This window comes from Marmota monax, unplaced genomic scaffold, assembly GCF_021218885.2.
Source record: "Marmota monax isolate L192 unplaced genomic scaffold, Marmota_monax_Labrador192_F-V1.1 WCK01_AAM20220418_F8-fsc00014, whole genome shotgun sequence".
Lineage (NCBI taxonomy): Eukaryota > Metazoa > Chordata > Mammalia > Rodentia > Sciuridae > Marmota > Marmota monax.
The window spans coordinates 11,912,094-11,928,404 of record NW_026695222.1 but is presented as its reverse complement, the minus strand read 5'-3'; the positions used below and the strand labels follow the sequence as shown (position 1 = coordinate 11,928,404).

Genomic DNA, 16,311 nt, shown 5'->3' with positions numbered 1-16,311 from the left:
TAGGGATGGCAGTGGGGGTTAGACCATACATAGGTTCCCTGGGGAGGACTCTTCCTTTTGAGCTTGGTGGGAACTCTGCCAGGTTTTGAGTGGAAGGACACCATCTGACTTGTGTTCTAACAGATTCTGTCTGGTTTCAGGGTGCAAAACAGACTATAGGCAGACAGGGATGTTGTTCAAAGGCTGACACCAGGCATCCAAGTGAGAAAGAACAGTGGGTGGCACGAACCATGATGCTGACTGGATGTGGAAAAATAAATTTGAATAAAAACAATAATGGGACTTCAAGAAACTTGTTGAAGATATAATAGGTGGTAAAAATCATGGAGGAGATAGGTATTTTAAAAAAAGATTAAATTAGGTAGTGGGTCGGAGTTTCAGTTCTATAGTCCAGAGCTCCCATCTTCTTAGGGAAGTAGCTTCAACTCTGACCAGTTTTGTCACTTGCAAAATGGGGATGATAACAGAATATAAGATTTGTTGAAAGAACAAAGTAAGCTTTTGGCACAGGATGCAGCACCCAACAAACACCATAATAAAAGCTATCCTAGGAACCAGACTGGTAGATTCCAGTACCATCTCTGCCCTTCACTGGCTGGCTGTGTCATCGAGGTCAAATTGTCCCTTTGTACCTCGATTTTCCTTAGTGGTTTTACCACTTCGGGGTGGGGGTCAACCCATGTATACAAGAAAAGGATTTAGAATAAGGTGACTCGTAGCAAGCACTGCATACGTGCTAATAAATTAATTTTCCCCACATTTCCTAAGTTGTTTCCGGGCTTAGCCCCACCCACTTTGCGGATGGGAAATCTAGTTTGCAGCGAGGTGTCCTCTCCCAGGACTCAGCGCTCAGCGCGCAGCGGTCCTGCAGGCTGCGGGGAGAACGCGATCCCGGCTCTGAGAGGCCACGCACGCCCCGTGCGCGGACTCCCTCTGGGAACCCTTCAGTGCCCAGCTCACGTTTCCAGCCCGGCACTCTTAGAGAAGCTGCGCTGCCGTTTGGGAACTACTTCCGGCGGCTGCTCTGACGCCCCCGGACTGCTCCCTTCGGGTCGTCGGGAGAAACTCGGCAGAAGCCGCTGGAGGGCGGGGCGGAGTAATAGCGACGCGTGGGCGGAGCCATCCCTGAAGTGTTACCTTCCTCCTTCCGCCCGCAGGAGCCGAGCGCACTGATGGCGGGCTTGGAGGTGCTCTACGAGTCGGCGGCGCCGTCCATCACCTGCACGCAGGACGCGCTGGTCTGCTTCCTGCACTGGGAGGTGGTGACGCACGGCTACTACGGCCTGGGTACCGGCGACCAGGTACGCCGCGGAGCCGTCCGCTGGGGAGGGGGGAGCTGTCTTCTGCCGAATCCCGGAGGCCAAAGACTTCGTCCCGAGCGCCTGGCCTCTGCCCGTCACCCCAGGTCCGGGCCCGGGGGATCCTGACGCCGCTGGGGCCCGGGACCCCTCCCCGCGCAGCTGGCACAGCCTGGTTTGTAAACCGGGGGACAGAAAGTTTTCAGCTCAGCCTGGCGGTCGCTCGGGCCAGGATTCTGTGGATCTGACCCCGAGACAAGGTGTATCTCCCCAGAGTCCTCACCCCACCTGCTCCCCCTAAACTCTGGCCACACAGTCACGGAGCAGGGATGGGGAGGCCGGACTCAAAACTGCCTCCATTCCCACCTCGAGCCTCCACGGGACATCTGGATCCGAACATGAGGTTTTGGGTGGGCTCACACACTCTTACCTTTTACTGAAGGGCTCTGGGCACAGTCGCCCCGTCATCATCAGCTCACACACACATGTACCCATACATCCTGGATGTGAGGGTTAGGTTAGGATTCCTACCTATAGTTTTCCCCACAGGGTCAGCCCCTCCTGTTCTCCCATCCATAGGTTCTGCTTCTTAACAGCTGGAGTGTCCTCACAGAGCCCCCAGGACACCTGGACTCAGCCCATCTCACGAATGTCTCCCTTCCCTGTCCCTTCCCTGTCACATCAGCCTTCCTATGAAAACTGGACCTGGCCCCTTTGTTTCCCATCTGCTCCTTCCAGCCACACTCCCACATACACACAGACACTCAGGACTCCAGGCCTGACCCTCACTGCCCCAGTCCTCTCATTCCCAGAACCAAGACCAGCTCTGAGGAGCAAGCCACCCCACCCCTTGTGTCTCCCAGTGAGATTTTAACCTTCCTCTCATTTCTTACCTTTATTTCTCAAGCCCCGAACCCATTTTTATCTTTCTCAGGTATATAGCTTTCTGGACCCTCCCTCCCCGCCCCCACAAATGCTTTACACATTCCAAGCATTTAGCCAGATATCCCCCTGAATCACTGCTACTGCTTCTATTCCTCTCTCCCATAGAGCTAGGACCAAGACCACCACACCCTTTAGCACTACTCCCATCAGCAGAATCAGAGCACAGGAACTATCATTGAGTTCTGTCTCTCCCGCCCCCAGTCTCAGCTATTTCACTGGGACCCCAGATGTGTGCTCAGCAGCCCACTGCTACCTCCAAGGGCACACATCCTTCGTGGCTTACATGGGCTACAGGAGGAAACAAGCAGCAACAACAACACACCCTCTAACACACCCCTAAAGAAGAAAAGGCTGGGAAAGCAGAGTCGGCAACAACCACACACACACACACACCCACACACGCAGACACACACACAGGGGAACATTTCTTCCTCCCAGCAGTTCAGACCTTGGGACCTGGGAGAGATGCTGCCTTCCCCCACTCCCCGGTGTCAGGGTCCCCTTTCACTGCACATTTCCTCCAACAGGAACCCTATGGCTCTTGACTTGCTCCGCTCTGGCTTTCTAGTCTTTAACAGCTCTTTCACTTGGCCCAGTCACTTCATATCAACTTCTCCTGGGAAGTTCTTCAGAGAGCCGATGTGTGGGACAGGACAGGGTGTGGAGTAAGACGTGGATTTACTCTGGAGCTTGCCCGTTGGTCGCACTCTTCAGATGGAGCAGGTCTGCTCCATCCTGTCCTCAAGCCCCTCTCCACCTTACTGCCTGTCGGTTTGTTCTCTGCCCCACTATCATAACCCTTTCCTCAGGGGACCAAGAGCTTGGTCCAGGACCAAGAGCTTGTCACAGAGGGCTTACCTGGCCCCCTGCTCACCACTTCACAGGCATATATGAACCCTGAAGAACTGCTCCCCCACTTGTCCCCCCGCACATCCTGTCAGCGCCTGTGTCTGTCACTTTGCCAGGTTATGGATGTCAGTTCTTATGGGTTGGTGTCTTCCCTGGCATCACCCTCTTGCAAAATACTCTAGGCCCCCAAAATTTTCAAATGAAATGTGAAAACAAATCTCATTTCAATAGTGGTTTAAAAAAAAAAAAAAAGATCCGTGACAGATTCCCAAAGTCTACCTCCTCAGTTAATGGTGACGGGTCAAGCTCCTGCGGACCAGAAAAAAAAGTCAGCTCCACACTTCTCTGGGGAGGCCAAAGAGCTGGGGAATGGGAGTTTTGGAAGGCACTGTCCCCCTGTCCACCTCAGCGCTCAACCTTACATGCCCTCAAAGGAATGAGTGTCGGGACTGTCAACAGAGTCTGCTGTGTCTGTGCTTCTTTTTGCTTTTTCTCCTGAAGTGGCTGCAGGCTCAGGTTGCACTTGACCTCTGCTCACATTGGTTGAGGGTACTCATATTCAGAGCAGAAGCCATCTGGAGCAGTGTCTTTCCTGTTAGTTTATTGAGGTTTAATATTCAGACTGGAGCCAGCAGAATTGGCTGAGTCCATAGTGTTTGCCAAGTTCAGGGGATGTTTGTGTTGCTGCTCTAGTCACCTCCTGCCCCCATCTTCCTGGGGGTGATAAGAGGGAAACAGTGTCCCCAGAGTGTCTGTTTGACTAACACATCAACAGTTGAGTAGAGAGCAAGGCTGTCTGCTCTCTTTGGTTTAGCCTCCTCTGGCGCAGTAGGATTGGTCTGTAAAACTTGACTGAAGAGTAGCACTTCTGTTGGCCTCAACTGAAGTCCAGCATTTGAATTTGGATTTCTTTCTTTCAGCACCACTCCTCATGAGAGCTTTATAGCTATGTCAGGCAGGTTAAGTGGCAGGGGATGGAGATGGCCGTAGAGTTAAATTAGAGATTGGTTTTGTGTTGTGTTGTGGGGATTTAAGGGTTATAAGAAAGAGAAAATGCCCAGAACGATCTGTTTCGTTTCTCTGGCTGAAGCCCAGAGGCACTGGGGTGAACACTCAGCTATTAAGGAATACTTCCTCCCCGGGGTTTTGAGGATTTTTCTCAAGAAAAATTTTCATGGGGCCAGTTTGGTGGACCTGGCTGGGAAAAATCTCCAGCCATAGACTGGCAGCTGAGAATTCTGAATCTCAAATCCAGCTTTATATCTCATGTGCTGTGACCTTGCGTGAGTGTCAGCTCCCCCAGGTCTTAGAGTTTTCATCCAAGGGTGTCAAACTACATGACTGTACACTTTGGCTACATTCCAACTGTAGCTTTCTGGGACACTTGATATTTGAGCTGAGGGCCCCGAGTGCAATTGAATGCCATGTTTGGCTTGATAACACCAGAGCCTGTCTCATAGTGCCACCTCTGTTTTCTGGGGAACATAGGTCCCATTTCAGCAAGAGGCGTCGTTCTTCCAGGACTTTACTCTGGAAGCAAAGGTGGTGAGCAGCCAGGTTTCCCACATTCCAGTTCTGGTAGACGAATGCTGTATACGAGGGCGTAATAGAAATTAAAACACCCCTCGACAGAGCAAAGATAAGGCATGTCATCAAATCCCTGGCTTCTGAAGTAAAACTTCACCCACAACAGTAAACATGTAACAGGAAGTGTACTCTGTTCAGAGTGGGAGATGGTTTCTCCTTCTCCCTTAGTGGACCGATTGGTTAGTTTCACTTTTGTTTTTTGTCCCTCTGTTTCGTTTCGGGAGTATGAATTGATTTGTCATCCAGCCAGTTCTTAAACCACTGCCAATTGCGACATCCTGAATTTGACTTATGACCACTCCTCCTAATGAATTCCTGAGCACCAGGGTGACCAAAGAAGAGAACCTAAGCAGTCCTTGATTGTGGCCTCCTATTGTCCTTAGTGCGTGTCGAGTTTTGCGTTTCTGGCCTTTGCTGGTGTTCTTCTCTGGTTCCATTCCTTCCCATCATACTTTTATTAATACAGATCTTCCCAGACTGCCTGCTCCATGCTGAGCAATATAAATATGCATCCATAAAATGATGTACATTGGTACTGGGGCTGTGGCTCAGTGGTGGAGCGCTCGCCTAGCACATGTGAGGCACTGGGTTCGATCCTCAGCATCACATAGAAATAAACATTAAGGGTATTATGTCCACCTGCAACTAAAAGAAATTTTTAAAAAAGACATATATCATTTTCTGTGTGCTTTTTAAATTGTTTATACTAATGGTGCTGGTCTGTAAATCTCATTTTTTCTGGATTTTAAATCATATTTTTTACTTTGATTAGTAATACTACAATTAGATCTACCTTGCTCATTCTGATTGCTGAGAGTAACCCACTGTAAGTGTATTTTGCCTTTTACCTCCTCCTTGGCTGTCCTAGCTAAGGCTGTGATGAAGATCCCTTGTCCTATCTCTGCACAGGGTTCTTCCAGAAGTAGGGAATTTGGGTTATGGGATATTGACTCACCTAATTTTACTAAATACTACCAGATTGCTCCCTAAAGGGGCTGTTTAAATTTTAAAAACTCCCTAAAGGAGTTTAAATGCTCACCAGCAGTGCCTGGAGGTCTCCCATACAAGTCTGGTAAAAAAATAAAAATAACAAATGGGTAACACCGGTCTGACAGGTGTGTGTAACCCTGCTATCTCATTGTTTCAGCCTGACTTTTCGTTTTTCTGCAGCCTAGCAAATGTCTTTTCCTAGCCGTGACTGTCTTGACTTCATATTGCCTGTTGTTGAGCAGAAGCTGTAAATTATCAGCAGTTCCAATGGCGGTATTTTTATCTTGTATGGATCTTGTTAAGAAATCTCCCCCTTGCCCCCAGAAATCACGGTTCATTTTTACTGTAGAAATTAGTTAACTATTTCTCAAACTTTAGTGTGTGAAAATAAAGTTCTAGGTTATCTAAAAAGGAAAAGAAAGGAGAAACATCATAACTCACAGTAGATGCATTTTACACCAGTGAGGTGGGAAGATGAAAAAGTCAGATGAAAGCAGTGTTGCTGACCAGGTGCAACAGCAGGGGCTCTCCCTCCGGGCTAGTGGCAGTAGACATCAGCACCTCTTTGGTAAACAATTTGATTTTATCTCATCAATAGAAGGTTCTACCTCCAGGCATAGAAATTAATTCAAATGTGTGTCAGGTGTGTCCAGGATGTTCATAGCATTATTTATAATAGCAAAGTAAGTGAACTGGAAACTTGTCTGTCTCCACCAGCCAGTGAGCAAGTCTTGAAGCCCATTCGCACAATGGAGCGCCACATAGTGGTGAATGTGAATCAGCTATAGCAAAAACACTGAAGCACTGGCAGGGATTAATCTCTTCACGTGAAAATGGCAACTGGTGGAAGTGATGCTGTTTGTGTTAAATTTAGAAACATTGGAAACTGTATTTTTATGGTTGCATGTATAGTAATACAACTTATAGGAAAAGTGAGAAAAAAAGTTTTTTAAAAATACAGAGTAGTATTACTCTTGAAGGGAAAGAAAGAAGAATTTGGGGATTTGCTACCCAAGGCTTTTGTGATGATTGCAATGTTCTTTTTCCTAAGCAATTTGTAGCCGCATACACCTCCCTCCCTCCCTCCCTCTCTCTCTCCCTCTCTCTCTCTCTACCCCCATATATGTATTTATATATATATATATATATATGTATTTAAATATATATTATGTATATGTTTTAGTTGTAGATGGACACAATACCTTTATTTATTTTTATGCAGTATTGAGAATCAAACCTAGTGCTTCACATGTGCTAGGCAATCAAGTGTTCTATCACTGAGCCACAACCTCAGCCCTCCACTTTGTAATTTTTAAATTCTTGTATGTATATTACATTTTAGGTATATGTGAAAATCATCTGTAACTTTTGTTAAACAGTTGGTGTTTTTAGTCAACATTTTGGTGACCCTGTGGCACATAGATCAAGGTCCAAACCCTGAAAATCAGTGCTTTAGAATTCCACAGTGTCCCTTAAGTTAATTAACTTTATTCTTGGCAGTGATGGAGAGGGAGATGATTATTAAACTGAGATTGCAGGTTCTTGACAGGTGTCAGTGCTGTGTCATAAAGACAGCCAGGGGGGAGAGAACATTCCAGATACCTGGGCCCCAGACCTCTAACTGGTGCGTGACCTTGGACAGGTCACTCTCTTGACCTCCGTAGCCTTGTCTGTGAAGTGAGAGGTGCTGATAGATTATCTGTAAGATTCTTTGTAGGTCCCTGTTCTGAGGTCATGATCTTTCTCCTCAATCCCAATGTCTTCTCAGCCAGGTCCCAGTGATAAGAAGTCAGAGCTGCTGCCAGCTGGGTGGAACAACAGTAAAGACCTGTATGCCCTCCGGTATGAGTCCAAGGATGGCTCCAGGAAGCTCCTTGTGAAAGCCATCACCATGGAGACCAGCATGATCATCAATGTGCTGGTGAGTCTCAGACCTGTGGGGTCTGCGGATGGCAGTGGGTATTGGGGTGGCTGTTCTAAAACCCATTTAACAGTGACTGCAGAGCTGTAAGTGTCCCTGAAGCCTTTGCCCAGTGACCTACTTCAAGAGCTTTATCCTGAGGTGAGAACCCTAAACATAGAAATGCTTTGTGCACAAAGATGGTCGCTGCCTGGATTATAAAGGAGGTTAAAGGTTAAAGGTTAAAGAAATCCACAGGTTAAAGAAATCAAGACAAGCCATTCAGGGACAATGCAGGAAGAAAGGCTGTTGTAGCCCCAGTGGGCTGCTTTTAGCTTTGTAAGCGAGCAGCGTTCTTGCTGCCTTGGAACCTGTACACTTGATGTTTCTTGTGCTGTAATCCCCACCCTCTCCCATCTGCCACCTCACGTACATACGCAGCCTCCGCCTTCTCTTCAGTCTGCCTGACTCCCCCTCTTTTGTCACTTACTCAGAAATACATTCCTACTACCCACCCCACCTGCCAGAAAAATCTAAATCCTGCTTCTCTACTTCATCATTTTATTTTCGTGCCAGCTTGTGATTGTGTCCTTACTGGTGCTTTACTTTAATGTCAGTGAGCTGCTACTGAAGCACCACGAGGGCAGTAGCTTGCTTTTTGTTAAGTTTTGTCTTGTGGTCCGTGTGTTGTAAGGTATCCTGCAGAATGTGATTTGCTGCCGTTTGCTTTTCTCACTCTGTTTTGGAGGCCTTCACCTGGGAACACACATAGGTATACCTCATTTGCTTTAACTTCTACATAGTATTCCATTATCCTTTCCCTGTTGACAAACATTTAGATCTTGTATCAGACAAGGTTCTTAGTTGCAAACCAGAAAATTACATACCTGCATCCTGTCTGCAAAAGAACCTGGGAAATAGATTGTCTGGCCTTGGAAAGGCAGTATTTCTATATCAAGGAAGTCCCTAAGCATTAGAAGACTGTGTCATGTATTACAAAGAGTCCTCATCAGTGTCTCTTTGAACATCTGTATTTTTTAGGTTGTATGCTGTTCTTCCCACCCATGCACTCATTAGCCCAGAAATACCCCATCTCTCATTTTCTATTTCACTTTTCTAGGAATATGGCTCGCAGCAGGTGGCAGACTTGACCCTGAACTTGGATGATTATATCAGTGCAGAAGACCTGCGTGACTTCCACAGGTACTTCTAAATGATGTCTTTTTTCCAAACTGAGAACCAATGGCAAGAAATAAAGAATGAGGTTTTGGCGTCCAGAGATTCAAGGGAGATTAACAAAATTTTTCACTCCTTGGCACAAACACTTCTCAACTCTCTTTTCTGGTTTTTGTTTGCTTTTTGTTTCTGTTAAAGGCAGGATTCACGTAGGAAATGCCCCATGAAATAAAATGATGCAGTCAGGAGTCCACAGTGCTCAGTGGCTCCAGAGTAAAGGTGGGGCCAGGCCATTGGCTCAGTCGGGAGTAGGCTTCCTGCAGGACCTGTGCCTGATCAGAGTTCCCGTGAACCCCCACTCCACAGACGCTGGGCCTCCCCCCTCTTCTTTTGGGACCAGAACAATGCCTCCATTATAGTCAGTGAACCTATGTGATAGATCATGATCCCACATCATGGCGTCCACATGAGGGCTCACTCTTGGTGTTACACATTCTGAGGGTTTGGGCAGGTGTGTAATGCCTTGTCACCACCACTGCAGTATCACGTGGAGTAGTTTCCCTTCCATAAAAACCCTGTGTTCTGCGTGTTCCTTCCCCTCCCTCAGTCCCTGGCAACCACTGGTCTTTTTACTGTCTCCATAGTTTTGCCTTTTCAGAAGGTCGTGCAGCTGGAATATGATTCCATGCAAACTGTCTTCCAAAGTGGCTGCACCATTGCATCCCCCCAGGAATGAAGGCGGGAGCTCATGTCATTCTGCACCCTTGCCAGCGTCTGATTTGTCAGTGTTTTAGATTTAGGCCAGTCTAACGGTGGTACCTCATTGTTTAATTTTCATTTTCTTAGAGACATGTTGGGAAGTTTCTTTGCTTATGCTTATTTGCTGTTCATATTTCTTCTTTAATGTAGTATCTGGGCAGATCCTTTGCTCACTTTTTAAATGGGTCGTTTTAGAAGTTCATTGTATACTTTGGTTAACAGTCTTTTATATGACAAGTGTTTTGCAAATATTTTCTCCCAGACTGTGGCTTGTTTTCTCATTCTAAATCCTAAACTTTTTTATTTTGAAATGTGCAGCACCACAGAAGAAATGGTTTGCAACAATACTCAGTGAACACCCAATTGCCCATCACTTAGATTCACCAATTTTTAATGTCTTGCCACTTTTGCTTAATTTTCTTAAATTTTTTTGTTGTTCTTGAACCATCTGAGAATGATTTGCAGATGTCATGAACTTTTATCCCTGCACACTGCAGCGTGTATCTCGTTGTTCTTACAGGGCATCCTCTGACCTGACCTTAATACTGTCTTCACACTTGGAAGTGCAGCACTGACACAATGCTGTCATTTAATACTCAGCCCAAGATCAGATTCCCACAGTCATCCCAACAGCGTCCTGTGTAGCTGCTCCTTTAGTTTTCCCATATCCATCCATCCCCAAATCATACCTTGCATTTTCATGTCTCTTTACTTCCCTTTATTCCAGCAGTTTCCTAGACTTTCCCTTTGTTGCTTTTCAAGACATACACACACACACACACACACAAAATGTATGTATATAACTTGTTTGTTTTTTGCGGTGCTGGGGACTGAATCACAGAGTCTCGCACATGCCAGGCAAGTGCACTAAGACTGAGACATACCTACCCCCAGCCCTCATGTTGACAGTTGTGAAGACTCAAGATTGGTTGTGCAAAATGTGCAGATCGTTTCCATATGATTGGCTTCATCCAGTTGTTTCTGCATCGTTAGATTCAGGTTGAACATTGCTGAGAACAACAGTTCACAGGTGAGCCGCATCCTCCTCAGTGCTTCACATCCGGGACCCAGTCTATCTTATCATTGGTGTTCTTAAATTTGATCATGTGTGAAGACAGTGTCCACCAGATTTCTGTGCCATAGGGCATCTGTGTTTAATAATCTGGGATCCTGCTAGCAGCCTATGGATGTTCTGTTTCCTGATGGTCTTTTGCCCAGTGATTCAACATCTATATATGATTTTTGCCTGCATCCGTTATTACAGAGATGATTGTAAAATAGTCATTTTCTATGTCTATCATTTTTTTTCTACATTTTTAGTTACCATTTTTTTTCCTGCCCCATTATTTTTAGTTTATTAAATGTCAGTATGGACTGGTGGATTTGGATTCTTTTTTATCAGTCTTTGAATGTTTAAGTTGTCCCAGAGTGGGAGTCCCTGCAAGCTGCCTCCATTATCCTTTTGACAACATCCTTGAGCATTTTCTACTTTCTGGCAGAATATGATGTTCTAAGTGTACCTTGTGCTTGCCTTGCCTATGGCTGGGAATCAGCCATTCCCCTGAGAGCCTTAATTTCTCTTAGTGGAGAATAGTATTTAAAAACCAAAGTCTGGGCCTCAGGCATGCTCATTAATATGAAGGTGTCACAGCTTCTGGGCCCTTTGAGTGAACAGAGCCCAGGAATCATTTTTTCATTAGATTTTGAGTTCAAACTGATAACTCTGTTTTAAATCTAACATCACATGATTCTTCTCTTATTCCAAACTTATATTTCCCTTCTCCTGTAGCAAGAACTCTGATTCCCAACAGCATCAATTTATTTACTCATTCACTTGATCCAAAAATTTGCAGTTTCTGAACTGCCTACCACTGTCTACCAAGAGTAAGCCTACTAAGTACAGATCCAGATGTGACTTCTTCCCAGTTCTTTTTGTTCTTTGACTGTTTCCCATCGAGAATGTATGCAGTCAAAAGTATTATGTTCAAAACTTAGATTAATATTTGTTGTTTTTTTTAAATCAGTGTACTGAAGTTATTCCATTTTAGGAACAACTTTTTCCCCATCCTTTTTGACCTCAGGATTCTGGAGGAAGCTTTGCATCACTATAAATTCACCATCATCAAAGATTAACTGAACTAGGAATTGCCCACGACCCCTATTGTGTTGATTTGTTTAGTCAGCAGTAACCACCTTGGACTCACTCCTCAGACTTCCACACCACCCACCCGCATCATTCAGGCCACCTGCTCTTTGTCTCTCCCCTCTTCCATGCAGATTCTGAGCAGGTCCTTTATGTACGTCCCTCCTGCTTACCCACCCTTAGTGGCTTTCCCACACGGCAGTAGGACCAGTCTTTTTAAAAAATTGATTAGATCATGATTATAAATCTTAGTTAAAAGCATCCAGGGACACCACCTCATGCCCATTAGGACGACTACTGTGAAGCAAGAGAGGGAACATGGAGAAACTTGAACCCCTGTGTGGGAAGGGGATGTGAAAAGCAGAATGACAGTTCCTCAGAAACTAAATTCACCGTAAAACCCAACAATTCTCCTTGGGCCACCCCAGCCCCAGTTGTCCCTCCACCCTTGCCCCGGACCTGAGAAGGTAGGAAGCCTTGTCCCCGCTCACTGCTCTGTATGAGTGGGGTCAACAGCCCACCTCTTTTTATAAAAGATATTAACCCCGGACTGAAAAACTTAAATGTCATCTTCATTTTCCTGGAGATAACCCAAGACAGCCTTAAAGTGAGATTGCGCACAGCAGCAGATAAAACGGGCAGCGTCACTGTTCCGTGTGGGCTGGGATGGCGGTCTCCTTCAGCCAGGGGATAGTGTCTGTGGACCCGGGATACACATCCATGTGGAAAGGATGTCTGATGCTTTGTACTGGGAGGGGCAGCAAACTTCAGAAAATTGGAGAATTTGTATGGTTTATTCAGAAGTGCCAAATTTCAGTGAGCCCAGCCCAGATTATCAAGGACTGCAGAACAGAGGGGCTCACAGTGAACAGAAGACTGATTCCATGAATAGTAACAGGTACAGGTACATTTGGATCAGTGGGAAATGGCCTTCAAACTGGCCCTGAATCAAGGGAATACCAACTTTCATATGCTGGTAGAAGCAATATCCAGGGACTTATCAATCCACAGCTACCAGGAGCTGCTAATAATCAAACAGTCATGACCACAATAAGTAATGTCAGGGATCCTCCAAGAGCCTTTAAAAGATGACCTATGCCAAATAGTCACATGTAGTTTTTAAACACTTAGTGCACTTTTACTTATTGTGAACTGTGAAAAATATGTCCTTTATTGGTTTCCTTTTACGTTTTGATTTGTTAAGAATAGTGAGTTTTTATAGCAAAACTGTTAAGCTTCTCAAATCTCCTATTGAATGGGAACATTGAAAAATAGGGGCGTATATTTTAGAGCAAAAAAGTTATTGGATATCCTCTAAACATTGCACCCATTTCAAGGATGAGTTATTTAAAACACCAGCTTTATAGCTAGCCTCTATGAGTCTATCTTCTGTATGAATTTTGTAATATTTCATGGAAGGCTTAATGGGAGATGTTCTTTGTCTTAAATTTAGATATTGCCAACTAAAGCAATAACCACCAAAAAAAAAAAAAAAAAAAAGACCCCAGAAACTTGGTCATTGCCAACAACAGTTTTGAGTGTTTGTGACTTCAAAAATGACTGAATTTATTGAGTGACTGCCATTAAGATTTCCCAAGAAATGAATCATCTTAAGGCCTTGTTTCATTACCAAAAAAGATTATCAGAATTATGGAACAGAATGCAATCTGTAATGTAATGTTAAGTTTTAGAAAAAAGCTGATTTATTTTCAGATAGTGCTCTTAAGATTTGTTATTAACGTGGATTATATTGAAAGAAAATTTAAAACTGGGGCATTGAATATTTAGTTTTGAATCTACCATGTTAAATATTTAGAAGTATAATTTGAGTTATAACGCCAGGGAGAGTTGGCGTTAAATCTCTGTTTGTTTTCTAAATACGCTTACTCGTTCCTGGGGTTTGTGTGTGTGGGGGAGGATTTTTTGTCTTGTTCTGTTTTCCTGTTTGATTACCATTGATCTATTTTTTAAAAAAACATTTATTTTTTAGTTGTAGTTGGACACAATACCTTTATTTTATTTATTTATTTTTATGTGGTGCTGACGATCAAACCCAGGGCCTCGCATGTGCTAGGCAAGGGCTCTGTGGCTGAGCCACAACCTCAGCCCTGATCTAATTATTTTTAAAAATAATTTTGGTGAACATAGTGAAGGTGATTCAAATTGAAATCGTATAGTAATATGCAGTCTTAAGTTGTAGATCCTAGGTACTCAGCCTGAAGTGAAAATCCTAGGTGGTACTTCTATTTGAAGTTTGTGTGTGTTCTCAAAGTTTCTGAACACGATTCACATAGCCTTATTAAATATCAAAAGTTAAATGACAGAGAAGTGATTACAGCTTTATTCAGAAATGTTAAGGTGGAATTTATTTATGTGTCATAAGTGGCACCCACTTCTACTTTTTACTGTAGGGTGGTTAACTGGTAAATTTTTCTTTTAGAATTCACCTCTTCTTAAATATTACCTCTTGAATAAAACTTACATAAATGTTAACAGATTTTTGGAGTTTTGGAAAATTAAAATACTGTCAAATGTGGATTACTGTCAAAAAAGGGTATGAAGTTTCAGTTTGGGAAAATGAAGATGTTCTAGAGAGGGGTGGTGGTGATGGTTGGCCAACAGTGCAAGTGTCCTTCCTGTCGCTGAACTGTCCACTTGAAAGTGGTTAAGATGGTAAATTTTATGTGTATTTTACCACAGTAAGAAAAAAATAGTTTTAGTTGTTGAAAATAAAACCCATCAGTGAATATCCATAGCTCCAGAATAAAGAACAAAATCCTTGATGGGCCTTGAAGCCTGAGGTCCACCCCTAGCCTTCTCTCACTCTCCTTCCCGTACCTGTCCTTCTGAGCCAACTGCCGCTTCCCTTCTGCCCTCTTCAGACCCCTTTGCCTAGAGTGTTCTTCCCAACCTCGGTCGGCCAACTCCTATCTATTCATTGGTCCCTCTAATTCAAATGTCAGTTCCTCAGAGAAACCTCCCCTGGCCACCATGATGGGTGTTTTAAAGTCTTGTAGGATTTCCTGAGGATTTTCTGATTAGCTTCTTGGAGTTTTTCTTCCCCACTGTCAGAGGCTGCCTGGAGGGCAAGTCTGTGTCTTTTGTCATACTAAGTAGACAAGGAAGGGCCAGGCCCTGGCCTTGCAGAGAGCTGCTCTCCTGGGTGATGTACAAGCTTGACCCCTGGTCCCCTTGATGCTAAGAGAAGGCCATTTGGAATGTGGTCTCTTTCTTGACTTCATTCTAGAATTCCACTGGGAGAGAGATTGACAAAACCAATGGGAGAACCCAGGAGCTGTCCAGGCCGCTCACGCTCATTAGAGCCTCGAATATACCCTGCAAGCCCAGGGAGAGTTGGCATTAAATCTCCGTTTGTTTTTCTAAATACGCTCGTTCCTGGGGTTTGTGTGTGTGGGGGGGGAGGATGTTTTGTCTTGTTCTGTTTTCCTGTTTGATTACCGTGGAGTAAGAGCCGCAGTAGCACTGCCAGAGCGGTGTGCTGAGAACAGGGGGAGCAGCCATGGAGTGCCAGTCTGGGCCAGCTCTAGGAATATGCAAAAGAAAAACTCTCCATCTCCAGGAATCGTCTCCATGGAGACCTCACCACCGCCCAGCCCTTCCCCTCAGCTTCAGCCGCAGCTGCTCCGCCTCCTTCCTCCATCTGGCCCTCCCCTGGTCACTGCAGCCGGCTCCCCTCCTCTTGGTAGGACCCTGTTGTGCCCCTCCATGGGTACGCTGGGACTTGCGAAGGAGTGTCGGCCTACTTGGGTCCTCTCTGCCACGCCTTTTCTCCGTCAGACGGGATGATGGGTGGTCTTTTGCCACCACAAAAACCCAATCCGGGACTCGGCAGTTCTTCTGTCAGGCCCAAGTTCTACTGACACACACCTACCTGGAGGGACACAGCCTCCACCGAGTCCCACAGCTCCTCTGATGGAAAGAGGAGAGCAGTGAGCTTTATCCCCACCACGGTGGGGCGGGGAAGCCGCAGAGTGGCCCAGGTTCCCCGTGTGGAGCCCGAGCCCGAGCCCGGTTTTTTTTTGGGGGGGGGGGGGGATGGGCCACGGGCTCCCAGAGCTGCGCAGCCATGGCAGCCTGTGCGCTTCCTGCTGGTGGAGCTCTCCTCAGTGAGGCTCTTCAGGCTTGGCTTTGGTAAGAGCCGAGCTGCTGTGGCCGGAGGACCCAGGCCGGCCTCCGCCCAGCTCCTCGCCTGCCCTCGCCGGCCTCCTGTGCTGGAGAAACCTGAAACTCCCGCCTAACCTCGTGTCCCCAAGTCACTTTACAGCTGTACAATAATAATAATGATTTTTAATTAAACTTTTTGTTTTGAGATCATTGTGGACTTAATGTGCAGTTCTAAGAAACTCTTGATGCTCTTTACTAAACTGAGGAAGTTTTCCTCTGTTCTTAGTAGACCCTTGTAGCTATTTTACATTTTACTCAGTGATATGCTCCGTCTTCCAGAAGTATCCTGCAGTGTCACTCGCAGGTTGTTAACTAGATGCAGTGAAGCCAAACACTTTCATCACCACAAGGATCTCTGCTGATGCTCTTTTATAGCTATACCCACCCCCAACCTTAGCTTTCTAACCCCCTGGGAATTTGTTCTCATTTCTAGAATTTTTGTCATTTCAAACATTTTGACGTTTATAAATGGAATTACA

The 16,311-nt window shown here is 45.4% G+C and overlaps 1 protein-coding gene and 1 pseudogene across 2 annotated transcripts in view; both read left to right on the top strand.

Moving 5' to 3' along the window:
• Positions 1-1,046: 1,046 nt before the first annotated feature.
• Positions 1,047-16,311, top strand: part of Psmf1 (proteasome inhibitor subunit 1) — a 33,486-nt gene continuing 18,221 nt past the window's right edge. The window contains exons 1-3 of one of the 2 annotated variants that reach the window (XM_046433067.2): positions 1,047-1,301; positions 7,438-7,590; positions 8,690-8,772. In XM_046433067.2, coding sequence (XP_046289023.1) covers positions 1,173-1,301; positions 7,438-7,590; positions 8,690-8,772 — 365 coding nt within the window. In that variant the 5' untranslated portion in view covers positions 1,047-1,172. The remainder of the gene's footprint in view (positions 1,302-7,437; positions 7,591-8,689; positions 8,773-16,311) is intronic. The other variant, XM_046433068.2, reaches the window with a different exon arrangement.
• On the top strand, positions 12,179-15,602 carry LOC131423755 (SOSS complex subunit B2-like; annotated as a pseudogene).